At 45.8% G+C, this 23,231-nt stretch overlaps 2 protein-coding genes across 3 annotated transcripts; one reads left to right on the plus strand and one right to left on the minus strand.

Moving 5' to 3' along the window:
• hapln2 (hyaluronan and proteoglycan link protein 2) lies at positions 1-4,391 on the plus strand. Of its 2 annotated transcripts, none has more exons than XM_060064620.1 (6): positions 1-408; positions 721-824; positions 1,165-1,521; positions 1,846-1,962; positions 2,107-2,292; positions 3,226-4,391. In XM_060064620.1, the coding sequence occupies exons 1-6, from the start codon at positions 344-346 to the stop codon at positions 3,513-3,515; spliced, it is 1,119 nt and encodes a 372-aa protein (XP_059920603.1). In that variant the 5' UTR covers positions 1-343; the 3' UTR covers positions 3,516-4,391. The 2 variants fall into 2 exon arrangements, with proteins under 2 accessions (XP_059920603.1, XP_059920604.1); XM_060064621.1 differs by having other exon boundaries at positions 726-824.
• bcan (brevican) lies at positions 4,254-22,716 on the minus strand. Its single transcript, XM_060064604.1, has 15 exons — positions 22,265-22,716; positions 16,656-16,726; positions 15,558-15,950; positions 14,947-15,121; positions 14,299-14,426; positions 13,810-14,103; positions 11,304-12,650; positions 10,216-10,965; positions 9,144-9,248; positions 8,575-8,733; positions 6,900-6,982; positions 6,133-6,277; positions 5,346-5,525; positions 5,126-5,168; positions 4,254-4,980 (listed from the first exon to the last, which is right to left on the minus strand). The coding sequence occupies exons 1-15, from the start codon at positions 22,294-22,296 to the stop codon at positions 4,926-4,928; spliced, it is 3,960 nt and encodes a 1,319-aa protein (XP_059920587.1). The 5' UTR covers positions 22,297-22,716; the 3' UTR covers positions 4,254-4,925.
• Between the last annotated feature and the right edge of the window lie 515 nt (positions 22,717-23,231).

The following is a 23,231-nucleotide window of genomic DNA, read 5'->3' on the forward strand; positions in this document are numbered from 1 at the left end:
AGAGAGAGAGAGAGAGAGAGAGACCAAGGGTGAGAGGCAGAGGGAGGGAGAGAGAGAGAGAGAGAGAGAGAGAGAGAGAGAGAGAGAGAGAGAGAGAGAGAGAGAGAGAGAGAGAGAGAGAGAGAGAGAGAGAGAGAGAGAGAGAGAGAGAGAGAGAGAGAAGATTGCATTGAGCATGTCCAACACAGAAGACAGAAGATGGGTGAAAATGAAAGATTCAGGGGATTTGTATGAAGATGCAGGCGTGGAACAGAGCCAATAATAAACAAACAGCTTTAATTGTAAAAGTACAAATTAATATTAAGAATTTATATTGCTAGATAATTAAGTGGGCACCATTGTCATGTGGATCCATCCTGAGTGGCCAACCCTCCGTTTAAAGAAAACTGCACATTCTCAACCAAACAGGTAATAACAACAAGGCTTTTTTTCCGCTGATGGATGTGAACGTAAGGACTAAATGCAACTCAAAGGGCTAGTTGCCGGGGTTTGTTTTAGAGCAATTGAAGATTGTGATTGCCGACAATATCAAAAGAATACAGTGTTAAGTAAATATTGAGTCTAATATTGATTGTTTAAATATATTCTATTGAAATTAAAAGTAATTCCATACAAACAGGAGTTTTCTGAGCTTGTCCTGCTGTAAATGGCACAAAGCCAGGCTCCTTGTATTTTTCTAGAGACATGTCTGATCAATATGTTATGCTTGTGACCTGTAAGGACAGTACGGGAGATGAACTTTGTGATGAACGTTGTTGCTGGTGTCCTGCTGACCCTGAGCTGCTGTACCTGTTCCCCAGTAGCAGAACCCCCCACCAGGACAGGTAGAGTTACTACAACCAACAACAAATATTCATTACTGGAGTTATACCTTATGTTCTATTTAAAATTTGAGCACGACGAATGTGCATAATTATATACGTGACGATTCATTATTATTATAATCCAATTAATTAATAATTACATATTCTGAACAATTACACATTTGAACATATCATGGCTGATGTCGTTTGAGAGACTTAGCTTGTCAAACCTTAGCAAGTGTACTACTAAACGATTCAGCTGAAAAAGTGATGATGATGAGGATGAGGATGCTTGGATTCACCATTGACACTCACAGTATAAAGAGGGCCCACCATATGTATTTGTGCTCCCTGGCTCCAGACCAGAAGAAGCTGAAGTATCTCATCGAGCCGCCTGTTTACGCCGAAGTCATCGCCCGTCGAGGGGAGAATGCCTCGCTACCCTGCATCCTGCAGACCAAACCCAACCACTTCAAAGTCAAGTGGACCAAACTTCAGCCAGAGAACCCAGGACCAGAGAACATAGTGCTGATATCCAACGGATACGCCTTCAAACTCTATGGCCTTCTGGGTCCTCGAGTCTCTCTCCGGAACGCTCACACCATGGACGCCTCGCTGCACATCCACCATCTTGAATTACAAGATGGCGGACGGTACCGCTGCGAGCTCATCAACGGGATTGAGGACGAGAACGTGATTGTAACTCTGAGAATCGAAGGTAACACGATAAGCACATGATTGTGGTATTTGGGGACTGTGCTTTAGTCCTTTGGAAATACTAAGATATTTGAAAGGGAAGAGATGAATACGACGAATCAATTAATATTTTCTAAATTGAATGATGTTCTAAATTTGGTAACAAAACATTTCTCCAAAAACATTAAAGAAAGACAAGATATTTGACATAACCTTTGACATAAGACATGGTGACCTTGGGTGTCTTGGTGACCTTGGGTGTCTTGAAAGGCGCCTCTAAATTAAATGTATTATTATTATTACTATAATCTAACCCTAAACGACAACGTATTCTGAATCTTGCCAGGGGTGGTGTTTCCATATCAGAGCCAAAATGGCCGCTACAAATACAACTTTGCGGAGGCCCAGCAGGCCTGCGCACAACAAGATGGCGTGCTGGCTACCTTCAAGCAACTCTACAGAGGTAGTTATGATTTAAGAATGGGAGGTTGGTTGGGCTGGTTTCTCCCGGGGAATGGGTTTACAGTAACCTTCCTCTGACCCTTCCTGTAATCCCAACCCTCCCCCGTGGTCTGGTTACTCATGTCTTTGTCCTCTGCTTGTGGAGCCTGGACGGAGGGTCTGGACTGGTGCAACGCCGGCTGGCTGGGGGACGGGACGGTCCACTACCCCATCCTGATCCCCCGGGCCGAGTGTGGCGGGGACGACCTGCTGCCCGGGTTACGCAGCTACGGGCCCAAGGACAAGCAGCGCGACCGCTTCGACGCCTTCTGCTTCACCTCGTCCACCCCGGGTGAGCTCAGGAAGAACCCCTATAACCTCTGTTGCAGCCATACGTCCATGTACGTCAACAGTTGGAAGTCGTTTGCTAAATGTATTTTATCAGGAAAAAAAGTATTTATATTTACCCACTAAGAGATGTACAGCCAGTACTTATGAAACCGAAATGTATCACCAAAAGTGTGATGTCACTGCAAAAGATCTGCAGGTGGCAGTGTACAGGAAGTGAATATGAATGAGCTCAGAACTGTAAGATAGTTTATGATTGACTTATGCACTATTTAGCAGACACTTCAATCCTAGGTACCGGTAATTCATTTTAACATGTATTTCCTACGTAGGGTTTTGACATCTTCCTCAAGCATGCCTGCAGATAGACCGTGGACATTGGGTATCAAACCCAGAATCATGAAGTCAAACAATCAAGTGACTACTCTGTGTTAAATCCTTGATTGACACTTGATTGACATGAATAGTGAAAACGGGGTGCCAATCCACTTGGCACCAATCTCCGTTCCTCGTTTCCATAGCAACAGATGGAGACATTTGGTTCATAGACCGCAGTGGGATTGGGTTGCGGTCAGTTTAGGACGAATACAAAGCAAACTGCTGTTCGTAGGAATTGTCTGAGAATGCGGTCCATCAGAAACCCTTGACCTCAGCCCGAAAAGAACGTCCCTGAAAACCACAAACATGGTTCACAGCCACAAACCTCCACTGTAGGCGGGAGTTGGCAGAATAACTCCACAACAACTCCATTAAAAAAAAAAGAACAATTATATATTTAAGGGGTTTAAGGGGTAAGGAAATCAAACAAAAAGTGGATTGGTCATTTTTTGAAAGGGGAGATTCAATGGTTATAAAGGTGAACTTATATTTTCAACTGTTTAGTTAAAAAAGAGTTAAAAGTGTAAACAGTCGTCCCCGTCCCCCCTACCACCAACAGGTACCGTGTTCTACGAAACAGGACCGTTCTCCTACGATCAAGCGAACCAAGTCTGTAAGAAAGTGGGGGCGGAGCTAGCCCTGGTCGGCCATCTCTACTCTGCCTGGCGGTTCCTGAGCTTCGACCGCTGCCAGGGCGGTTGGCTGCGTGACGGCAGCGTTCGCTTCCCCATCGCCTTCCCCCGTGAGCGCTGTGGAGGAGTTCCTGAACCGGGCATCCGCTCCTTTGGGTTTCCCGCCAAAACGCAGCGTCTTTACGGAGCGTATTGCTATCGGTTATCAGCAGCCTGAGAGGACTCCCGCTACCTGTCGTACTACACGCCTCTCTAAAGTTAAAGGTGACATATTATATCACCAGGTGTGAGTGTGATCAGCCGTTGCAAGACGTTTTGAAAATTGGCCTCTTCACAAAGTGTGCGTCAGTGCGTGTCCACCTAGATGTGTGCTGGATAGATCCGTATACCAGCCTACCCAGTGGAGTGTAGCAAACGTTGCTCATCTAACCGGCACACATAGGTGGACACGTCCATTTGTGATGTCAGAAGAGGCAGATTTTCAAAATGGCTTGTAACGGCTTATCACACTCACACCTAACAATATAATATTTCACCTTTAATAGAAGACGGCAAATGCAGAGCAACTTCTTCAGTGTGACTGACTTTACATCTTTTGTGTGGTGTTGACAAGAACTAACACAAGTTTGGGATGAGCGAGGTACTTTTCAATAAATGGGGCCATTAGGCCTATGTATAATATGGAGAATCTGTTTTGGAACCCATAAAAAGCCCAAATACATGAATATTGATGATGATTGATGTTTTCTGGCTATAGCATCACTAGTAATATTCAGCTAACATAGGTTTGTAGTGTTATTCATGAACTAGAATCACGCTAAAATATACCCATAAATAAATGTGAAACATAGCCGCAATTCATTATTTATGCATTGAAACATTCTACCAAGCATATTTTAAATTTTCAGCTGGTATATATGCTTGATGCATTTTTCCATTGAAAAAAAACCCCTCATTTATTTTCAAATGTGTTTATCTTGTAATGACATCCATTCATTTCACTCCATGTAATGAGCCTCTATACTAACATCACTATTCAAAATAAATTCTGCAGTTTCGAAATTGTATAATAAAAATCTTGACATGTATGGAATTATTCTGATGTGTTAACGTGTTACTACCAGGTCTCTGCGTCTTTAATCACTTGTTACATTGTGCTGTTATGGGTCATTATTTCATTCAAATGTGTGTTAACAGTGATAACATAACATTTCCATTGTGCCATTTCCCCCCCAAGAGTACAGTAATCAGAAAGAAATCCCTGTTTGCAACAAGACTGAAAGGTCTCTAAAATCATATCTTAAACCTTGGGAGATAGAGGAATCATTCATCTACTCAGGGCCAATGAAACACGTTTCCTTTTCATCCTCTTCACTTTTTTACACCCAGTGTCTTGGCTGTAGTATGAAATATATATATTTCCGGAATATTTCCTCTATATATATATATATAAATCATTAAAACAAGATAGGACAGTTTGTGCGACAGGAAAACAAAAGATTTAAGAAGAAACCAAGGGAGGTGTAGGTGGGTGTAGTAGTTATTCCAGGTCTGGAAGGTCTGGTTTCCCCATGGAGTCCAGGACCTATAGAACCTTCACGGACCTTCAAGGACCTCCAGGACCCCCTCACTCTGAATGGTGGTCGCTTAAATCTACTGGTGCACCACTCAGAGCACTGTAGCTACGTAGGAACAGCAGAGATCAACATTAAGTCTACCTTCTGTTAAAATGTATAACATGAATACTACAGTATAACATTGAACCAAGTAGTCCCCCCCATACATTTTAAAATTTATTCAGATCTGAAAATGTTTCACAACACTCACCCTTCTAGGGGTTTTTGATTTGGCACAAGTTGTTCGGAGTGTTCTGTAAAACACAACAGAATGTGAGGAATCAGCCAAAAAATACATAGGAAATTTTCTCCCCGCCAATAGGGACGTACAGTGTATTTGGATGCATGTCATTAACAAGCAGGGTTATCAGAGCATGGGTTAGTAGAGTGGTATTATCTGTAGCATATCAGTAGTGGCAGGGGTTCCTCACCTGTGCAGGTAATCTGAGGCCCCTCCCACTGCCCGCTGATCAGGCACTTGATGACGGGGTCAAACCTCTGCAGGAAGCCCTCTGTGCAGTAGTAGCGGACCATGGCGTGGGTCTCGTAGCGCGACCGCTCCTTCCCAAACACCTTGGCGTTGAGCACCTCCGGGGGGGCGCCACAGGAGGCTGGCAGGAGGAGGGGACGGAGAAACAGGGCCGCATTCTGGTTATTCATCAGCTTTTCATCTGAGAACCTGTGTGTTTTTACTTGTTTCGGCACACAGCCATGTCATCTCATCCTCAACTTTGGACAGCATAGGTTTTCAGTCCGACTGAAGTCATTTATTCTGAACTTCTCCCACACCTTCTCTCCTATGTTCAATCAATAAGAAGGCTAGAGTTGATTAAAGAAAAATAAATTGTCAAGAGTAAAGTAGTCAAAATATCAAATGTTAACCAATTTATTTTCGCTGAGGAATAGTTAATACGGTTATCCCTGTGGCTCGAATCGCCATAGCAACGACACCATAACAAATGTAGGATAATTAGTGTGGAAGCTGTGTGTAGTTCTAATTACAGGGGCCCTCCTTGCAGGTCTAGGCGAGGTGGTAGATGTGACTAGTTCTACTTACAGGGAACCTTCTTGCAGGTCTAGGAGAGGTGGTCTAAGTGTAGTTCTACTTACAGGGGCCATTCTCGCATGTGGAGGAGAGATGGTAACTGTATAGGCCCACTTAGAGGGGCCCTTGTTGCAGGCGTAGGAGAGCTGGTAGAGGTGTGTAGTCCTACTTACAGGGGCCCTTCTTGCAGGTGTAGGAGAGGTGGTAGTTGCATGGCGCGTCACTCCATTGGCCGCCCTCATGCCACACGATCACACCGCAGTCCTCCCCAGACAGGAAGTAGCTGTCGGGCTGGCCCCGGTACCAGTTCTCATACAGCTGCGGGAACACAGCAGGGTTCATCTTTCAGTGAAATGATAGATACATATAGCAGTTGATGTTGTCCTAATAGCTGAAAAATTAAGGGATACAATCATATATGTACACACAATGTACACAAATTATATTCTGGTCTAATCCTACAAGGGAAATAGAGAAGTTCTTCATGATTGTCTTCAATACCAGGGAACCAACCATCTGGGATAGTGCAGACTGTTTTGACCACATATTGTGTTTGTGCTACTTGTCTGAAGTATCAGATTCTAGCGTACCTGCATAGTCTTGGTAGATTACACTGACAGGGATAAGACTTGGCGCATTCAGATGAGAACTACTAAACAAACCGAATATTTGAATTATACTCGTTTTTATGTCTTGTATTTGATTTAAATGTAATTTTGAGCATTTGTGTTAACCTGCTTACTGTAGGTGGCAAATGGGGGAAAACAAATTATCGTAAGGAAGTAAAAATGATCTGTTAGCCTGGTATGCCTTTGTGATTGAAAACATAGATTAAGTTTAGAGCACAAATTCATACTCGTCAACTATTGGTATATGAAAACATGGATACAGGATGGGGATAAAAACAGTGAATCAGGCTCTCTGTTCACTCGATACTCACAAGAGGGTTTCCATCCGACCAGCGGAAGTCTCCCTCAATGGTTCTGTCGTTCAGACCGATCCACTGGTACTCCTTATACTTATCTGGAGAAGGGAGGAGAGAGTGAGTTAACCAGACAGACGGAGGGCAACGAGCAGTCAATGGGCGAATAAGACCCGTGTAACTGAAATCACTGCAGGTCACTTTGAAGAAAAGCTTCTGCTCTTACCTAAATATTACTACGGCAATGTAGCAAATTCATGGATGGTACAAATGTGAAAAATCCATCTTACATAATGATTCAAATGTTCAGATGCGGTCTACGACAATCATCTGAACCATTTTTAAGAAGTGAGTATTTAGTTGGCAAAATCGAAAGCTTTATTGTGCGTGCCTTTATGCGTTGGTGTGAGATGATGCAGTAATGTGATACCTTTCTGATAATAATCATAATGTGCAGAACACATCCGACAGTAACAATAAAACAGTTAACAAGTGGAAGAACAAAAAAAAAAACAGGAAGGGGTTGAATGGTCTGAATTACTAGCCAACTGTCTGATGGTGTTACAGATACTATATGTTGACGTCTGAATGGAGAGTACGGGAGCATGTCGACCGCCTGCAGAACGCAGACAGGAGCCACTTCAGGAATGTGAGATAGCCATCATCAGGACTCCTCTGCAGACCCAAACATACAGGCATCAACCTGGGACAGCCTGAAGCATTCAATGAGAGTTCAAACGCCAGTCCCAGAATATGTTTGTTGAGACTTATCCGGCCCCCACAACTACAAAGCACATATTTTCCTGATCAAGTTTTGTAAACATTCCTTTGAGGAACCTGATTGTCCTTCTAATGGAGACGACTTTGTCTCAAATCACTGCCCACTTGGGATTTAAAACAACCATATCTTATAAAAGCCTAAAAAACAAAACAAGGAATACACATTGCTACTTATAACATTAGTGCTTCAAAATATCTCTCAAATAGATAACTGAACGTCGTTCATCATGGATAATTGTGTTGGTTATAAATAAATGAATATATTAATATCGTCACTGAAGCGAATCAATCAAATTGAACGATAGGAACTAATTTAAAACTAAATTCAATAACTGAGTGTGTTGTTGTGTCAGACACACATCGCCATGTGTGAAGAATGAGGTCTCAACTGCCTTATTCGTTATTGTTCCTTCTTTCATATCGGTAATATTAGGCTTCATTGGTGACTTGTCTTACCTCAAACTAATGTTTCTCAAATGATACAATATATATAAAAATATCTAATTGTGTGTGGCTTTGTGAGCATTGCCGTAAGCACAGAGCGTCATTTTCAACTGCTTGATCCATTATTATTTGTTTTATTCATCTAATGATATAGCCTAATTAAAAGGTTAATTTTCCTCCCTGGGGCAGCCCTCACACGAGTGTGGGATCGAAACACTGGTAGTCACACGGTAGCTCTCTCGCACGCTTTACCCCCCAGCACGGATGGGTGCACACGATATTCATGCATACAATACCAATTAGTCATTGAGCAGGCCAATTGATCCCAAATGACTCGATGGGTCATGAACGAGCAGCTATAATAGGTACGGTTAGGGAACATTCATCAACCACAGCATTTAAAACAGATGTACAGGAGGGGGAGTGGGGTCCCTCCCTTCCCGGCAGGGTGGGGGTAAGGGCCGGATACCGTTGACGTAGTCCTGCTCCTCGGGGCTCATGATGGACACCAGGTTGGCCCCCAGCATGCGACAGTGCTGCTCGGCCACCTCCCAGCCCTGCCGCTTGGAGAAGTGGCGGTAGCACACGCCCTGGAACTTCTCCCAGCCCATATCACAAGCATTCAGGTCTTCACCCGGGGGAGGGAGGGGAGACGGGGGAGATAGAGGGGGGGAGAAGGAGAGGGACAGACAGGGGGAGAGGGAGTGAGGGAAGATAGGGGAGAGAGAGAGGGTGGCCGGGGGGGTGAGCAGAGGAGAGAGGCAGTGAGAGGGGGAGATGGCGAGAAAATAGATATGTATACAGGTCTAGGGATGTGCTAAGGCATTTTTCATAAGAAAGTCACCCACATCTGTCTCTAACAAAAAATTCAGCAACGTTTTTTTAATACTGAAAAAATACTGCAAATACTTTGTTTTGTTCCTTGACACAAAACATAGGTGAGAAGGTAAAATACAGTACAGCACTAATGCAGATTATATGACATGTTAACATAGGTATGCAGTGTGATGATCCATATTACATAAGCAGGCAACAAACCTGTTTGGCACAGGTTTCCTCCATAGCTGGGCAGACACACACACACCCTGGGCTCTCTGTCCACACAGGTGCCTCCGTTCAGGCACGAATCCTCCACACAATGATCTGTTCAGGGTTAGTTCACAGAGATGAAGAACTGTAATAACCCCGTTATATAGAAAGAATAAAAAATAATAATAAGCTTAGACAGAAAATACTAGATTTCCTTGATGTGATGAATCACTTGTGTTTTAAGGTAATATCATTGCAGTTTCAATATCTCCACACTAGAGGGCAATATTGAATCAGGCATGTTCCGTTTCAACTGCCAAAGAATATAACCAGAACTTACTAGAAGTAATATGCATCTGCTGCATGCTTCTCACAACTTCTTGAATTATAAAGTTGGCACTTTAGCTAAGCAAATCAAGCCATTTCCATTCCTCTTGAAATCTCCTTTTATACTTTAAACACAATTTAAATATCAGATGGAAATAATATCGTTGCCAAATAATGTTTTACCAAATACAATCATTAAAGTGGTATATTCTTTAGGTCTTAACCAAAATGACAAGATATTATTTTTTTGTTATCATTATTATTCTTAGTATTATAAAATTATACCACAGTAAGTAGCTCCCTGCTGGTAGTCAACTAGGTCTAATAATCAAGATGTAATTCAAATTTAATGAAGGTAATCCTTCAGTTTTTGCTGACTCAACTTAAGCTGCTATAATAACAACCCCCCCCCCCCCCTATTGGGGGGGTTCAAAAATCAATATTAAAACAAATTCTCTTTTTCTTGCAACTCAGCTCTCCCTCCTAAAATAGAAACAATAAGCAAATACTACTTTAACTATCCTGTCACTCAGTAGATGTAACATCCAAAGTGAATTCCAGTTAATACTGAGGCTGGTCATTAAAGAGAGCAGGTGGAGCCTAAAGGTAGGCCTAGATAGATTGTAGACATTTAAGATCTAACTAAGGAGCATACCTTTCAGCTGGGTGCGGAACACCCAAGCCACTGCACTTACTAACCCAAGCAAGGGTGGAAGGGTGTATTCCGGCGCTTGCACTGTGAGGGTGTTCCTACCTATGTCGCCACCATCATGTCTGGTTGTGGGTGAGGCTGAGTGTGTGTAACTCTCTTCCTGCTCCACCTCCTCCTTTACGTCCTCCGCCGTCCACCCTGCGTAGTACGCATCGATAGGGCGGGGGCTGGGGGTCTCGCTGTGACGCTGCTCCAGAGAGGTGGAGTCCATCATCATGGTAGCATCCTCCTCGTGATCCTCATCGGTGATGTCATCGGCGAGGCCAGTTTCCACGGTAACCGGCGGCTCCGCGCTGTACTCCACGTCGGAGCGGGTCTCCTGAGGTGCGGTTGGGGTGGGGGTGCGGCCTGTGAACGCGGCCTCAGAGGTCAGGGTGAGGTCATCGGGGAGGAGGGTGACCGAGGACTCCGTAAAGGACTCCTCAGAGTCAGGTGTCTCGGAGGCCCCGCCTCCTCCGTCGGTGACTGCGACGGGCGTTTGTTCCTCCATCAGGGACCCCTCCTCGGGCTCCATGCCGGAGCTCTCCCCAAGGGCCCCGCCGGACACCTCGGCCGAGCCCTCGCCGCCGGAGCTGTGTTCCACAGCTTCCTTCAGAGGATCCTGTTCCCCCCCGAGGAGTACCTCCACCCTCTCGCTCAACACCTCCTGCTCCATGTCTTGGACCCGTCCCACCACCACACCGCCCTCAGGTGTCTGGGTGAAGCCCGACTCGTGCTGGCTGCTATCCTCCACGCCACCAGCAGAGGGCGACAGAGACCCAGAGAGCACGGATGTCAGCCCCATGGTGGAAACTGATTGCAGAGAAAGCAGTCATTAACAAATAATATAACACATAACATATCTCATACACTTCTGAGATTGAGTTTGAACAGGAGTGGAAATAACTGTAAATAGTAAACAAATTAACACATTTAAAACACATTTTGCATTCATTGTACTTTTACTAAGCTCAGCAATTATCTAAGAAATAGAAATGTTAGATAACCAGTTAAATACATAACAGTAAATGTATTTTATATCAATCAATAGATTAAAAAAGGGTTACAATGATACAATAACAACCACGTGTTCATTTTTCCGTTACATTTCCTGTAACATCATGGAGTCTATCTAAATGACCACTTCTTACTGTAGTGGAGGGTAGTGAAGTGGTTCTCCGGCCCTGGCTGCGGAGTGCTGTCCTGGGCCGCGGATCCACTGCTCTCCTCCGGCGTCTGGTCGTGGGAGGCGCCCAGCGGAACGGCGCTCTCGTCGGGGCGCGAGCTCAGAGGCTCCTCTTCAGACCCCCCCTCTTCTGTCAGAGGGTGCTCAGCTGTGGTGGGCCCAGAGAGCAGGGGGGGCAGCGGGCTGGGGGTGTGGGCCTCAGACACATGCTCCTGATGTATGTCGGCGAGGGTGTGGTGGTCCTCCTCCTCTTCCCCTGACTCTTCGTCGGCCCCGTGTCCTTGCGTCTCGGTGTTGTGCGTCTCGGTTGCATCCAGTGTGCCGATGGCGAGCGCCGTCGCCACGGTTGCGGTCTCCGGGGTGTTTTCAAAGTGGTCGGGAGTTGCCGTGGGTTCGGACGTGTCTCCAGGTGAAGTGCTGTCTGACTCCTCGAGGGAGACAGGAAGCGATGGGGATTCTTCAGTTACAGGGGTCACATCCCCTTCAGCCTCTACAGCGGTCACATCCCCGTCAGTGTGTACAGTGGTCACATCCCCGTCAGCCTCATGTGTAGTCACATCCCCATCCGCATCATGCGTGGTCACATCCTCATCAGTGTGTAGAGTGGTCACATCCCCGTCAGCCTCATGTGTAGTCACACCCTCACCGGTGTGTAGAGTGGTCACATCCCCATCAGCATTATGTGTGGTCACATCCCCATCAGTGTGTGGAGTGGTCATATCCTCATCAGTGTGTAAAGTGGTCATATCCTCATCAGTCTCATGTGTGGTCACATCCCCATCAGTCTCATATGTAGTCATATCCACATCAGTGTGTAGAGTGGTCACATCCTCATCAGTGTGTAGAGTGGTCACATCCTCATCAGTGTGTTTAGTGGTCATATCCTCATCAGTTTGTGTAGTGGTCACATCCCCATCAGTCTCTAGGGACGGTCCATAGGTTGGGGTTCCATCTCCCCCCAGGTATTGATGAGTTGATGGAAGAGGGGGGGTGGTTAGGGGGTGTTCTTCAGGGGATGGGTGGTAGGACGCGGGGTAGCTGGAGGCCACCGCAGGGGGTTCAATCTGTGACGGGACGGTGGCAGATGGATGGGGCTCTTCGGTCGGGTCCCTGGACACTGTGAGGTACTCCTCACCCGGCGACGGACTCTGGGACTCTGGTCCAGAAGGCCTTCCTGCTGGGTTCTGCTCTTGGAAGGTCCCCTTGCTGGCGATGACCTCCTCAAGAGGGTCGTCAAGGTCATGGTCTTCAACCCCATGTGGCTCAGTGGCCTGGAATGCATGGGGGGAGTCGGTGAGGGGGCCGTTATTGCCTGGAAGGATGAGAAGGTCATGAGAAGGTCATGAGAAGGTCATGAGAAGGTCATGAGAAGGTCATGAGAAGGTCATGAGAAGGTCATGAGAAGGCTGCATTCTGCTCGGTGGACACTTTCATCCAAGGGGTTTTAAATACAGAGTGAGTACCCTAACCTTTGCAGTGTTAAGACCACGCTCTATCAGTTGACTGCTAGACAGGACCGGCCCTCTACAATGTTGCTCTCTGATTGTAGCTTAGCAGGAGTACGATACGATACAATAATAATAATAATAATTCCTTATATTTATATAGCATTATAGGGTACGAGCAAGTAATACCCCAACTAGTAATATCGTTACAGTGACCATATTACTTTTTTGGGTAACGAAGTAAAGTAACGCATTCCATTTAAAATATCGGTAACTACACTACTTTACTAGACTATAGTAACGCGCTATCCTGCGTTACCCAAGCCGTGTTTGCCTGTGTGTAAAGTTCTGATCTGTTGTGGTACGTGCATGTGTGCTGTCTGTGTTTCTGCAGAGCCTGGTTGCCTCGGCACGTTGCCATAGCGATCGATTTGAGTGACATAGCTGCTTGTGCGAAGGAGTGTTCTAGTGTTGGAGCGCAGAAGCAGGTGACACAGAAAGACAGGCTAGTTGCAGGGTTCATTGTAGAAGACATGCTTTCCCTGTCGACTATTGAATCGCCCTGCATTTCTGTTTTAATTGTATGGGATAAAGTGACCTTTTTATATTTTTCCTTGACCACTTAATTTTTGTTCTCATGTTTCCCAAAGCCTGTGTTTTGAAACTTGTGTGTTGATACTGATTGACCTCACCACAGCCTACTTTATCCTGTTGTTTGTGGATTTTACAGTGAGGCATTTCTTTGTGCAGACAGGGATATTGTTCTTTCATATGGTTTGATATGCTATTTTGTATAGATTTATACAATAAACACATTGAAGTGATGATAGGGCTATGATGTTTGTCCATCTATCTACAGTAAAAGAAACAGGAAAGTTAAGTAATAAGTAGTGAAATTACTTTTCAAATGCAGTAACTAGTAAAGTAATCTCATTACAATTTACAGAAGTAACTAGTATTAGGTAACTAATTACTTTTTTTGAGTAACTACCCCAACACTGCAGGTCATCACGCAACACTCCTTACTTCTGAAGCAGTAGACGTCTTGCTGCGTGTGCGGCTCAGGGAACCCCGTTTGGTTGCTAAAGCGATAGACGGTGCGGACGCCGGGTTCCCCGCCGCCACAGCGCTCCCTAGGGACCACGATGGGGTAGCGCACGCTCCCGTCGGCCAGCCAGCCGGGGCTGCAGTGGTGGAGGCCGTCGTTCCAGGCCGCGTACAGCTGGGCCGTGGTGGCCAACTCCGTCCACTGGTCCTGGCAGAAGGCCTTGGCCTCCCATAGGGTGAACCGCTGGGGGGCGGAGCCGTGGAACACCTCCCCTACAGAGGGGGTGATGTCATGGGGTGCCAGCTTTTAGAGATTAGCTTCATTAATACTATTAGTAAAAGACGACCGCGTTTACCCACAACATTATGTTTATTGAGTTTAGGGTAAGAGTGAGTAATGTGACTGTAAATGTAGTACTTTGCAAACTTCTTGATCCTTGAAGAGGGTAGCTGTTACTGAGATCGTACCTTCAATATTTTCAACGTAGCAGTACACATCGTACAGCTCATCTGGCTCCAGCAGCCCATAGTTCCTGACTCCTGGCTGCCCGTCCATGTCCCCAAAGCAGCCCTCCCTGGGCATCTGAATGGGGTATCTGTGGAGAGCATGGTGAGAGAGACTAGGACCATCAGATACCAAAGGATACCAGCTACCGATACCCCTCACAACTACTGGTAAATGCCAGCTTCTTCCAGAAATGCTGGTACGGGAAAGAACATGCCTTGATGTGGATCTAATGTCAAACAGAACATTTTGTCTCGCTCGACTGAACCTCTCTTCAGCACGGGAACTCGTTCTTCCACAGAAAACCGGAAAAGCTACTTTTAGACGGCGTTGAAACGGACGAGGACATGCTGCTCGGCTGCCATTAAGAAGACCTTAATGCCCAACGGTCAGCCAGCCACTGCAACCATGGAACTCTGAGCTTTGTAACCTAGCAACGACATTCCTAAACGACGTTAGGACCATATTGCGGTCACGTAGTCGCATATAAAGTTGATAATTTAAACAAAGGACTTTTTCAGGCCCCAAAGCCTGAATATAACAAAAAAGATCTCGATAGACTGTCCCCTGCAGTTCTCGAACCTGTGTCGAGATCCCCTCGAGGTTCTTACCTGACAGACTGGTCCGAGAGCCAGCCCGCGTCACACTGCTCGTAGCCGCTGCGGTACGCCGCCAGCAGCTGCTCCGGCGTGGCCACCCGAGCCCCAATCTCCTCACAGGCGTCCAGGGCCTGGTCGAAGGTGAAGGCGTAGCGGCTGGACGCGTCGCGGTAGTGGAACACCACACCTGATGACCCAGAAGCAGCAGTTTTCAGCCATGTATAAGAGGGCACAATAGATTAGCGTTGAAGGAGTTTGACTCCAAGTCCAAATTCCAAACCTATTGTCTGCCGTCGACCTCACCCTTGAGCAAGTCGACCGAACCCATAACTTCTCATTAATGACATACATAGAAAATATATTTCTGTGAGTCGGTATGGCTAAGAATAGATAGGAACTTGAACTAGATTGTCCTTAGTTTACTGTTGGAGTCAGACACTCGTGACTAACATTGCCTTCAGAGTCACATGTCATTAAGGAGCAGGTAGTGGTTAGGTAGTTAGCTTTTCTGGCTCAAGGATGCCAACAGGTAAGGCTGGAGAGATTGCGGCTCAAACCTGCAACCTACGTGCTGGGAGTCTGCCACACTACACTGCCCTTCCGCTAACCTTTGACCCCCTCACCTTTGACTTTGACCTGCACGGCGTCGTGGGCGTCCTCCAGGCCCTGCTGCACCTCGCAGCGGTAGAAGCCTGTGTCGTTGTAGCCCATGGCGTCCAGCTGCAGGCTGAGGTCGGCGGGGGACACCGCGTAGCTGAGCAGCGACGCCCGGCCCCGGTACACCTCGCTCACCTTGACGCGGTCGCCGCGGGCGACCAGGATCTCGGTGTCGCGGCCCTCAGAGAGCACGCTCCACTTGACGCGCGGCACCGAGAGCACGGCGCGCCGGCCGGCGGTGGAGGGCGTGGGGGGGGGCTGGGAGAGGGAGACCAGGCAGGGCAGGGTGAGGGACCCCCCCAGGGTGGCAGACACCTGCGGGGGGGTGGGGATGGTCACCTGCAGCAGCTTGGAGTCGTCTGGGAGCGAGGGAGGGTGACAGGTGAACAATCAATAGAAAACAAAAGGATTGCATGTCTTTTATAGTTCATAATAACTCAATAATAATCCGACTTCTGTAGGGGCTCCCTCATTGAGTGTGAAGACCGCCCAGGGATAACAGCCGGCCGACACATTTTTATAACCTCAGCTTCCAAGAACGTAAGTGTTTTTAGGGTCGGGGGTCTGGTGGGTTAAGTCCTCATTTTGGTACATTAAAAAATCCTAGAGAAGCTTATGCTAAGCCTGCGCCAGGTGATTGGAGTGTTTCTGACTCAACAAGATCCCACTGGGCTGAGCTGCACCGCAGGGGGCGTCAGCTGACCTTGATGCTCAGCGCAGAAACTCACCGCTTCCACAACAAACCCAAAGTCAGCAAAAACAGTGGCGCAATGGAAATGAAGCCCGAGAAAGTTCAGAGGTCACCTTATTAAATCGACAATGTTTTGACGGGGCAAGATGTGTTGGTGTGTATGTGTGTATTAAAATATTATAGGGCGAATGTGCCCACTGTATGCATGTGTGTGCATGTCTGTGTGTGTTTATTTGTAATTGGGTGTGCCTGTTTGTGCGTGTGTGTCTGTGTGTGTGTGTGTGTGTGTGTGTGTGTGTGTGTGTGTGTGTGTGTGTGTGTGTGTGTGTGTGTGTGTGTGTGTGTGTGTGTGTGTTTTTGTGTGTGTGTCTACCTGACTCCTGGATGGGAGTGGAGGTGGCTGGAAGGGCGAGGAGCCAGATGGCCCCCAGAATCACACCCAGCCTGAGGGGGAACAAAGAGACACAGCTGGGTTAGAGAGGAGGGAGGGAGGGAGGGAGAGGGGAGGGAGGGATGGGGGGGGGAGAGGGGAGAGAGGGAGGGGGGAGGGAGGGAGGGGGGAGGGAGAAAGAAAGGAACGGACGTAGGAAGGGAAGGTGGGAGGGAGTGAACCAAAACAAACAGCTGGGTTAGAAGAGAGGAAGGGAGGTAAGGAGGGAGGGAGAGAGAGAGAGGAAGGAAGGGGGGCAGGAGGGAACTATGGGGGGAGAGAGAGAGTGAGAGAGCGAGAGCGAGAGGGAGAGAGAGAGCACAGGGGTGTGTCCACGGTGGCAGGCGTGGCATATGCCCCGACATCAAACAGAGTGGCCATGTGAGGGCCACCCTTACTTAATCTGCCATATAAATAACATACCGCTGAACTAATTTAGTGAATTACGAATTCTCCACACTGCTTTGCAGCATGTTGTGGTCTGGTGCCAGCCCTGAGTTAATCAGTGCCACACTCCTAGGCCACCGAAATAACAAAATTAGGGTAATGAGGCCTTTTAAGCAACTTGTGGATGTGGAAAATGACAACGAAGCAAGCCTGGCCTGTCTGCTAAGAGATGCACATAGCGACACAAACACATGTATTGATCTGGGCTCTGAACCACACATCACACTCAGAGCACAGATACTTGGGTATCTGATTCCTACACTACACCTGGCATGTAGCCAGCTGTCATCACTCTAGCCCGTGTCGGTGAGGAGATATCGACGGGTTGCTCAGGTCAAGGACTGTTTGAACAGAAAGCCTGATTTGATCCCACTGTGTTTAAGGCATCTGTGTCTAAGGGATCTCTGTTTATGGAGAAGACTTTAGGAAAAGCAATGGATTTGTTGTAGTTTCCATTACTTTTTTTGCTTTCGACAATCAGGGGTTACTTCAACAAATGAATCAACCAAAAAAAGAGCATAAATTCTGACAGCAGTTATTACATTGTATCTCTAGGCTATCAACCAGAGACATGTACGATTTAGTAGAAAAAGCACTGCCCCTTAGAGCCTGAGGTCGCACTTTATATAATATAAGTGTGAGTGTGTACGTGCAAGTAAGGCTGTACAAGAGAGAAGGCGAGAGAAAGAGAAAGCAGGAGAGATGGAGAGAGAGACAGAGAGACAGAGAGAGAGAGGGAGAGAGGGCCAAAGCAACAGAAGAAAATCAGTGAAGGAGTGACTGCTTCATTCAGATGGAATGAGTCAAGCTTTAGGAACTGGTTAGTGTGCCCAGAATCCTGATTATCCCCCCCCCCCTACAAACACGAGTCGGTTGGAAGACCAACATTACACCCAACTTCTTCACACTGCACCCTTCATCTCAACAAGAAGCATCTTCAAAACCACAGCCGCAAGCTAGGCCAGAGGCATATAACCCATATTTTCTCTCCTGCGTCTATGTGCATAATGTAGATTGAACAAGGCCTGGGTTAATCCTAACCAAGATCAATTGAGTTTCTTTCAGAAGCACCAGGACCTCCTCGCGGTTGGTCTATGACTCGAACTATCTTCCATGTTTAGTCATTTCATCATCAAGCAGACGCTCAATTATCATTTAATCAGACATTATTATCCATAGCGACTTCGTGATATATATTTTTGCTACGTGTCATAAATCAGCAAGTGGGTTTGAGGGCATCTTGTTCAAGGATGTCTGCAGGTAGACATTGTGAACCCATGACCTTTGGGCTGGGATTCTACCCATGATGGCCACTACTCTCTCTATCCAGTGAAGCACAGTGGGCTCTGGGATGCACCTAGAGCCCCAACAATATTGAGCTACCCTGAATGACTCACTCTGCCCACGTGCCTCGTGACTGCTTTCTAAATTCTTGTTCCTCTGCAGTAAGTACTACCTGATGTCCTTCTAAACAAAATCAGGCATATTGTCCCTTGAAAAGTCGAGAATGAGCCCATTACAGTCAATTGGTACACACTTTCCCTGTTTGTTACGTCACACTTCCTCTCAGGGTTAAATGTGTGAGATAACACAGAAATGGTGTAAGAATGCAGCTTTGTTTAATTTCTAAATGTATTGAAAATGGGATTAAATAAAGGGGAATAAATAAAGATTTTTTATTAATTGGTTGAATGTTTTTTTTCCCTGCCCCGAAATTTTTTTTGGAAGCATGAGGTAAGGATAAGGATACAAATGACCTTTCAAATAAACTTTAACTTAAAAAAAAGAAAAGTATAACAAGGAGGGTGCTCATACATACACACACACTCTCAAAAACCCTTCCACTTCGTCTTTCTCCCACCGTCTCCCTCTCTCCCACAGTTTGGTGTGTGTTCGGTCTCTGCCCATGGCCTCATTTCCATATGCCAAGGACAGAGAGAGAGGGAGAGAGGGAGGGAGGGAGGGAGGGAGGGAGGGAGAGAGAGGGGTGGGTTTCCCTTAGGAGGAAGAGAGAGAGGGCATCTGAGGCAACATCAGAGGGTGTTTAGAAAGACGGAGGAAGCGTCCCCTAGAGCCAAGAGCCCATGTTAGCCCATGTATGCGCCAGCCAGGAAGGGTCAGCTTAGGCTTGTCGGCAGTTGGCTGAAGAGGGTATATAGGCTAAACGATTTGGAAAGCAACTTGGGCTGTGGGGTTTAAGAAGTTATGTCACAATATGAAGCCAATGTGGGAGTATTTCCTCGTCAATGATGTAGTAGGAAGCATAGGTGAGTGGAGGTGAGATGAGGTGAGGTGAGGTTGGGTCAGGTGAAGGGGGACGCCAGCTTTCATTCGAAAAAGCGGTGGCCTGCACCTGATGTCAGGAGAGGAGGAAGAGTGGGTCCTGCTCAAAGCTTCATCCTCTTCGTTCAATATGACCTCAATATGAAGAGAGTTATATCCTGCTCAATATCCTGACTGCCCAATTTACACACAGATACAGACAAACAGGACCCTGGGTACCCCATATTGGTCCCTCACACAGACATCTCTCCCTTGCAAGCACCACCTCTGCCTCTTTTCTCAACGGCTCCTCAACCAATCCCACGCAGTGCTACCTCGAATGACTCGCTCTGCCCATCTCCCACGGCAACCAGCGATCCCCAGTAAGGGCCAGGCTGAATGGTGGCTGGCGGAAGTCGATCAAGGGTGAAGTAAGGCTTTCGAAGAATGAGGTGATGGAGAGAGAGAGAGAGAGAGAGAGAGAGAGAGAGAGAGAGAGAGAGAGAGAGAGAGAGAGAGAGAGGGAGAGGGAAAGAGAGACAGAGAGATAGAGAGAAGACTGCAAGGCAGGCGGATGGAAATAATAATAATAGGGAAATATGGAGAGAGAGAGAGACATAGGAAAAGCCAGAGAAAGAGACACAAAGTGGAATAAAACAGTGAATGAAAGCGAGGAAATGCATGTGTATGCATTTCAGAAAGACAGGGGGAGAGAGAGAGAGAGAGAGAGAGAGAGAGAGAGAGAGAGAGAGAGAGAGAGAGAGAGAGAGAGAGAGAGAGAGAGAGAGAGAGAGACAGAGAGACAGAGAGACAGAGAGAGACAGAGAGAGACAAAGACTGAGGGTCATAGCAATACAGAGACAGGCAGAGCGAGAGAAAGAAAGAGCGAATAAGTGGGGGAAAGACAGAAGGTGAAGAGTTTCTGCCGAGTGCAATGGGTTCAGACTGAAGACTTCAGTGAGACTGAGTTGCGAGAAGCGGTCAGAAAGCCTGATCCAGTACCAATCAGGTCATATCAGCTCTGGGATGTCTAAGCACAAACACTGGAGTTAAGGAACAGCTCTGAATGAAGAGACAGCAGCCTTCCATTAGCTACAGGACTCTAACTGTTAGCATTGTTAGCCTTAGACACTGCTCTAAAGATGGGGGGCCAACTCGTCTCAGCTCATGGTGTGTGTGTGTGTGTGTGTGTGTGTGTGTGTGTGTGTGTGTGTGTGTGTGTGTGTGTGTGTGTGTGTGTGTGTGTGTGCGTGGTTGTATGTGTGTAAGGTGTGTGTTCATATTCTTGTACCAAAGTTTCTATGAACAATAGAGTGTGCTTTCAGGGCTTCTGACGGAAGCTTGGGGATTGGGATCCAGCCACAGATTTATAACAGCATCTGGACTATATACTGTTACTATATGAGAAAACACACAACACGCTAAGAACATCTAACACCAAAACATCTATCGTATCACATCACACCAAACCCATTCAAAGAACGTCCTTGATGAAGAGAAGCTCATTTAAGTTATTAATTCAAAAGTCAAGAATCAGTTAAAAGAAATGCTATTTTTAAAAGAGAATCTGCCTGTGTTGGGTCAGCTGCATACAAATCCTTAGGATAGGTGAGGCCTGAGACTGGTGACAGGAAATCTCCCAGGGGATTACTTTTTTTTCTCTGAATGCAAATGATTGCACTAAATACATCTGTAATCATATCAATTATATTATAGAACAGAACAGAAACTGTGTAATAAAAGTGCTAATCCTTACCATTGCAAGTCATAGTCAACGTATAATTATTTTGGCTGGAAATCTTTTATTCAGTGGAGTATTGTTCATTAAGGTGCTGCTCCTTTTAAATATACTGCATATGCTTGTTATTTTCAAGAACAGTCCGCTTCTTCTAATTAGCATGCAACTCCTCTTATGCATAATTATATTAGCATATTCTTCCAGAATGGCAGATCCTGCCACCTGGGTAAAGTGGCATAAGACAAATATAAACTCCTACACTTACCCTAGCTCTACATTGCATGGAGATTTTAGCAACATGCCATCAGATAAAAGTATCCATATAGGCCTATTGTTCGATCTTAAAATATGATAATCTCAGGCATTACAACCAAAAACAAAAACACAATTTATTTCCCTTAGGGTTTCGAGTTGACACCCAACTCATTCTGGCACTTAAGGCATATTTGACAGTTGAGATTGAATTATTAAAAGCCTTTAGAGAGGCAATGGGACCTCTGTGCCTTATGTATGTACTTAGTTGAACCACTTGTCTCAAAGGAATACTGAGATGGTTACAGGACGGTGATATGTGCAAAGCTGATAGATTGTATAGATGTACCGAATACCGATGCACTGGATAACCCGATACGAAATCAAAGTGTGGTTATAACACCAATCTAATTACAGAATATGCAGTATTTTGCCAGTCAGACCTCATCTTCTCATTGAATGACACAATGGAAAGGTTTTAATGAACTCATGCCAATTTTTTTCCAATGACCTTTTCCTGATGACTTTTTTAAGTAAAAAAAAAAAGCATTATTTGAGTAGGCTAATTAACAATTATTAAAAACACACTAGCCTTTGATTTATAGATTAAATAATACATAACATATCATACACATAATTGCATGTAAAACATTAAAGTCGATGCATGGTGTTATAGCCGATAGTATAAAACAGCATTCAATTTCGCTAAGGTTTAAATTGCAGGAATAGAGTAACCTCTAGGATTATTCGAGAGCATCGGCTTTCCTATACAAACATCAGTAATTGACATGATAAAGCATGGTTCCATTGTGTCTGTATGTTATGTAATGTTTAACCCCAATCCGGTGCTTACCTCATCTCCATCATTCGGGTGTTCGTCTGCATAAGTTCAGAGAGTCCTTCGGAGGACTCAGCAGGTGCAACTGTTCTGAGTCAACCGCCTACAAAAACTGCGCAACTGGTCAATCTTTCAGGAGGTAGCCTAAATGTGTCTCTATTGCTTTCTTTCTTTTTATTAACGTTGCCTCGCCGGTAGAGGACAGGTGGCAAATTTCGGATTTAACGAATTCACACCCTAATCACGGCACATGTGCATAGAGAATGTGACAAATGACTGAGCCTCGCCATTAAAAACTTGTCCGGTTTCAAGCAGAATTTCTTTGTGCCTGGTTCTAATATGGATAGTCTTAGCCGGATGGGAGGCAATGCCGGGGTGAGCAACAGTCTGGCTCTGAGCTCTCAGCTGATAACTGAAGGTGTTGGGATGCTGTTTAAAGAAAGCTTGCATGACGACACAGCCTACTGCGGCTTTAGTGTGGCGAAGGGAACGCCTCTCTTTTGGAAGGGACATGGGTGGGACGGTAGGACCTATTTGATGTTAATTAACTTTTTGAGCTCCAGATCATAAAGGTATTTTCTGATAATCTGCGAATTAAGCTGTTACCTATGAACCTAATGCATGTGTGCATTAAAAAAGGTTTAACTTTTCCGTGTGCATTAAACCGGATTAGAAATACCTGCCAACAGAACTGACAGTTGGCGGGCTGCATTGTATTTTTTTTTAATTAGCACTAGTCTCTCACTAGCCTGCAGTTTCACATATTTCAATTTAAATCGCTTTAAAAAAGGCGCCTCAACTTAAACAGGCCTACGGCATTCATGCAGCTTAAAGTTAATACGTCTACATTCTATGTAATATTTGGGTTATGAAATGTGCTGTCTTGAATCATATTTAATACAATATATGACAATATCATAGCCAACGCCAGAAAAAGGAGGTAGTGATGAAATAAGGTAGCATATTTACACTGTCTGCTAGG

Source organism: Gadus macrocephalus, chromosome 11 (assembly GCF_031168955.1).
Source record: "Gadus macrocephalus chromosome 11, ASM3116895v1".
NCBI classification, from domain to species: Eukaryota; Metazoa; Chordata; class Actinopteri; order Gadiformes; family Gadidae; genus Gadus; species Gadus macrocephalus.

Coding starts and splice junctions, on each gene's coding strand:
- hapln2 (XM_060064620.1), top strand. CDS start 344: ATGTGGATCCATCCTGAGTGGCCAACCCTCCGTTTAAAGAAAACTGCA. Junction 409..720: donor GCACATTCTCAACCAAACAG/GTAATAACAACA, acceptor GTGACCTGTAAG/GACAGTACGGGAGATGAACT. Junction 825..1,164: donor AGAACCCCCCACCAGGACAG/GTAGAGTTACTA, acceptor CCCTGGCTCCAG/ACCAGAAGAAGCTGAAGTAT.
- bcan (XM_060064604.1), bottom strand. CDS start 22,296: ATGCAGACGAACACCCGAATGATGGAGATGAG. Junction 15,122..15,557: donor CGTGCAGGTCAAAGTCAAAG/GTGAGGGGGTCA, acceptor CTGGGTCATCAG/GTGTGGTGTTCCACTACCGC. Junction 12,651..13,809: donor AGACGTCTACTGCTTCAGAA/GTAAGGAGTGTT, acceptor TCATCCTTCCAG/GCAATAACGGCCCCCTCACC.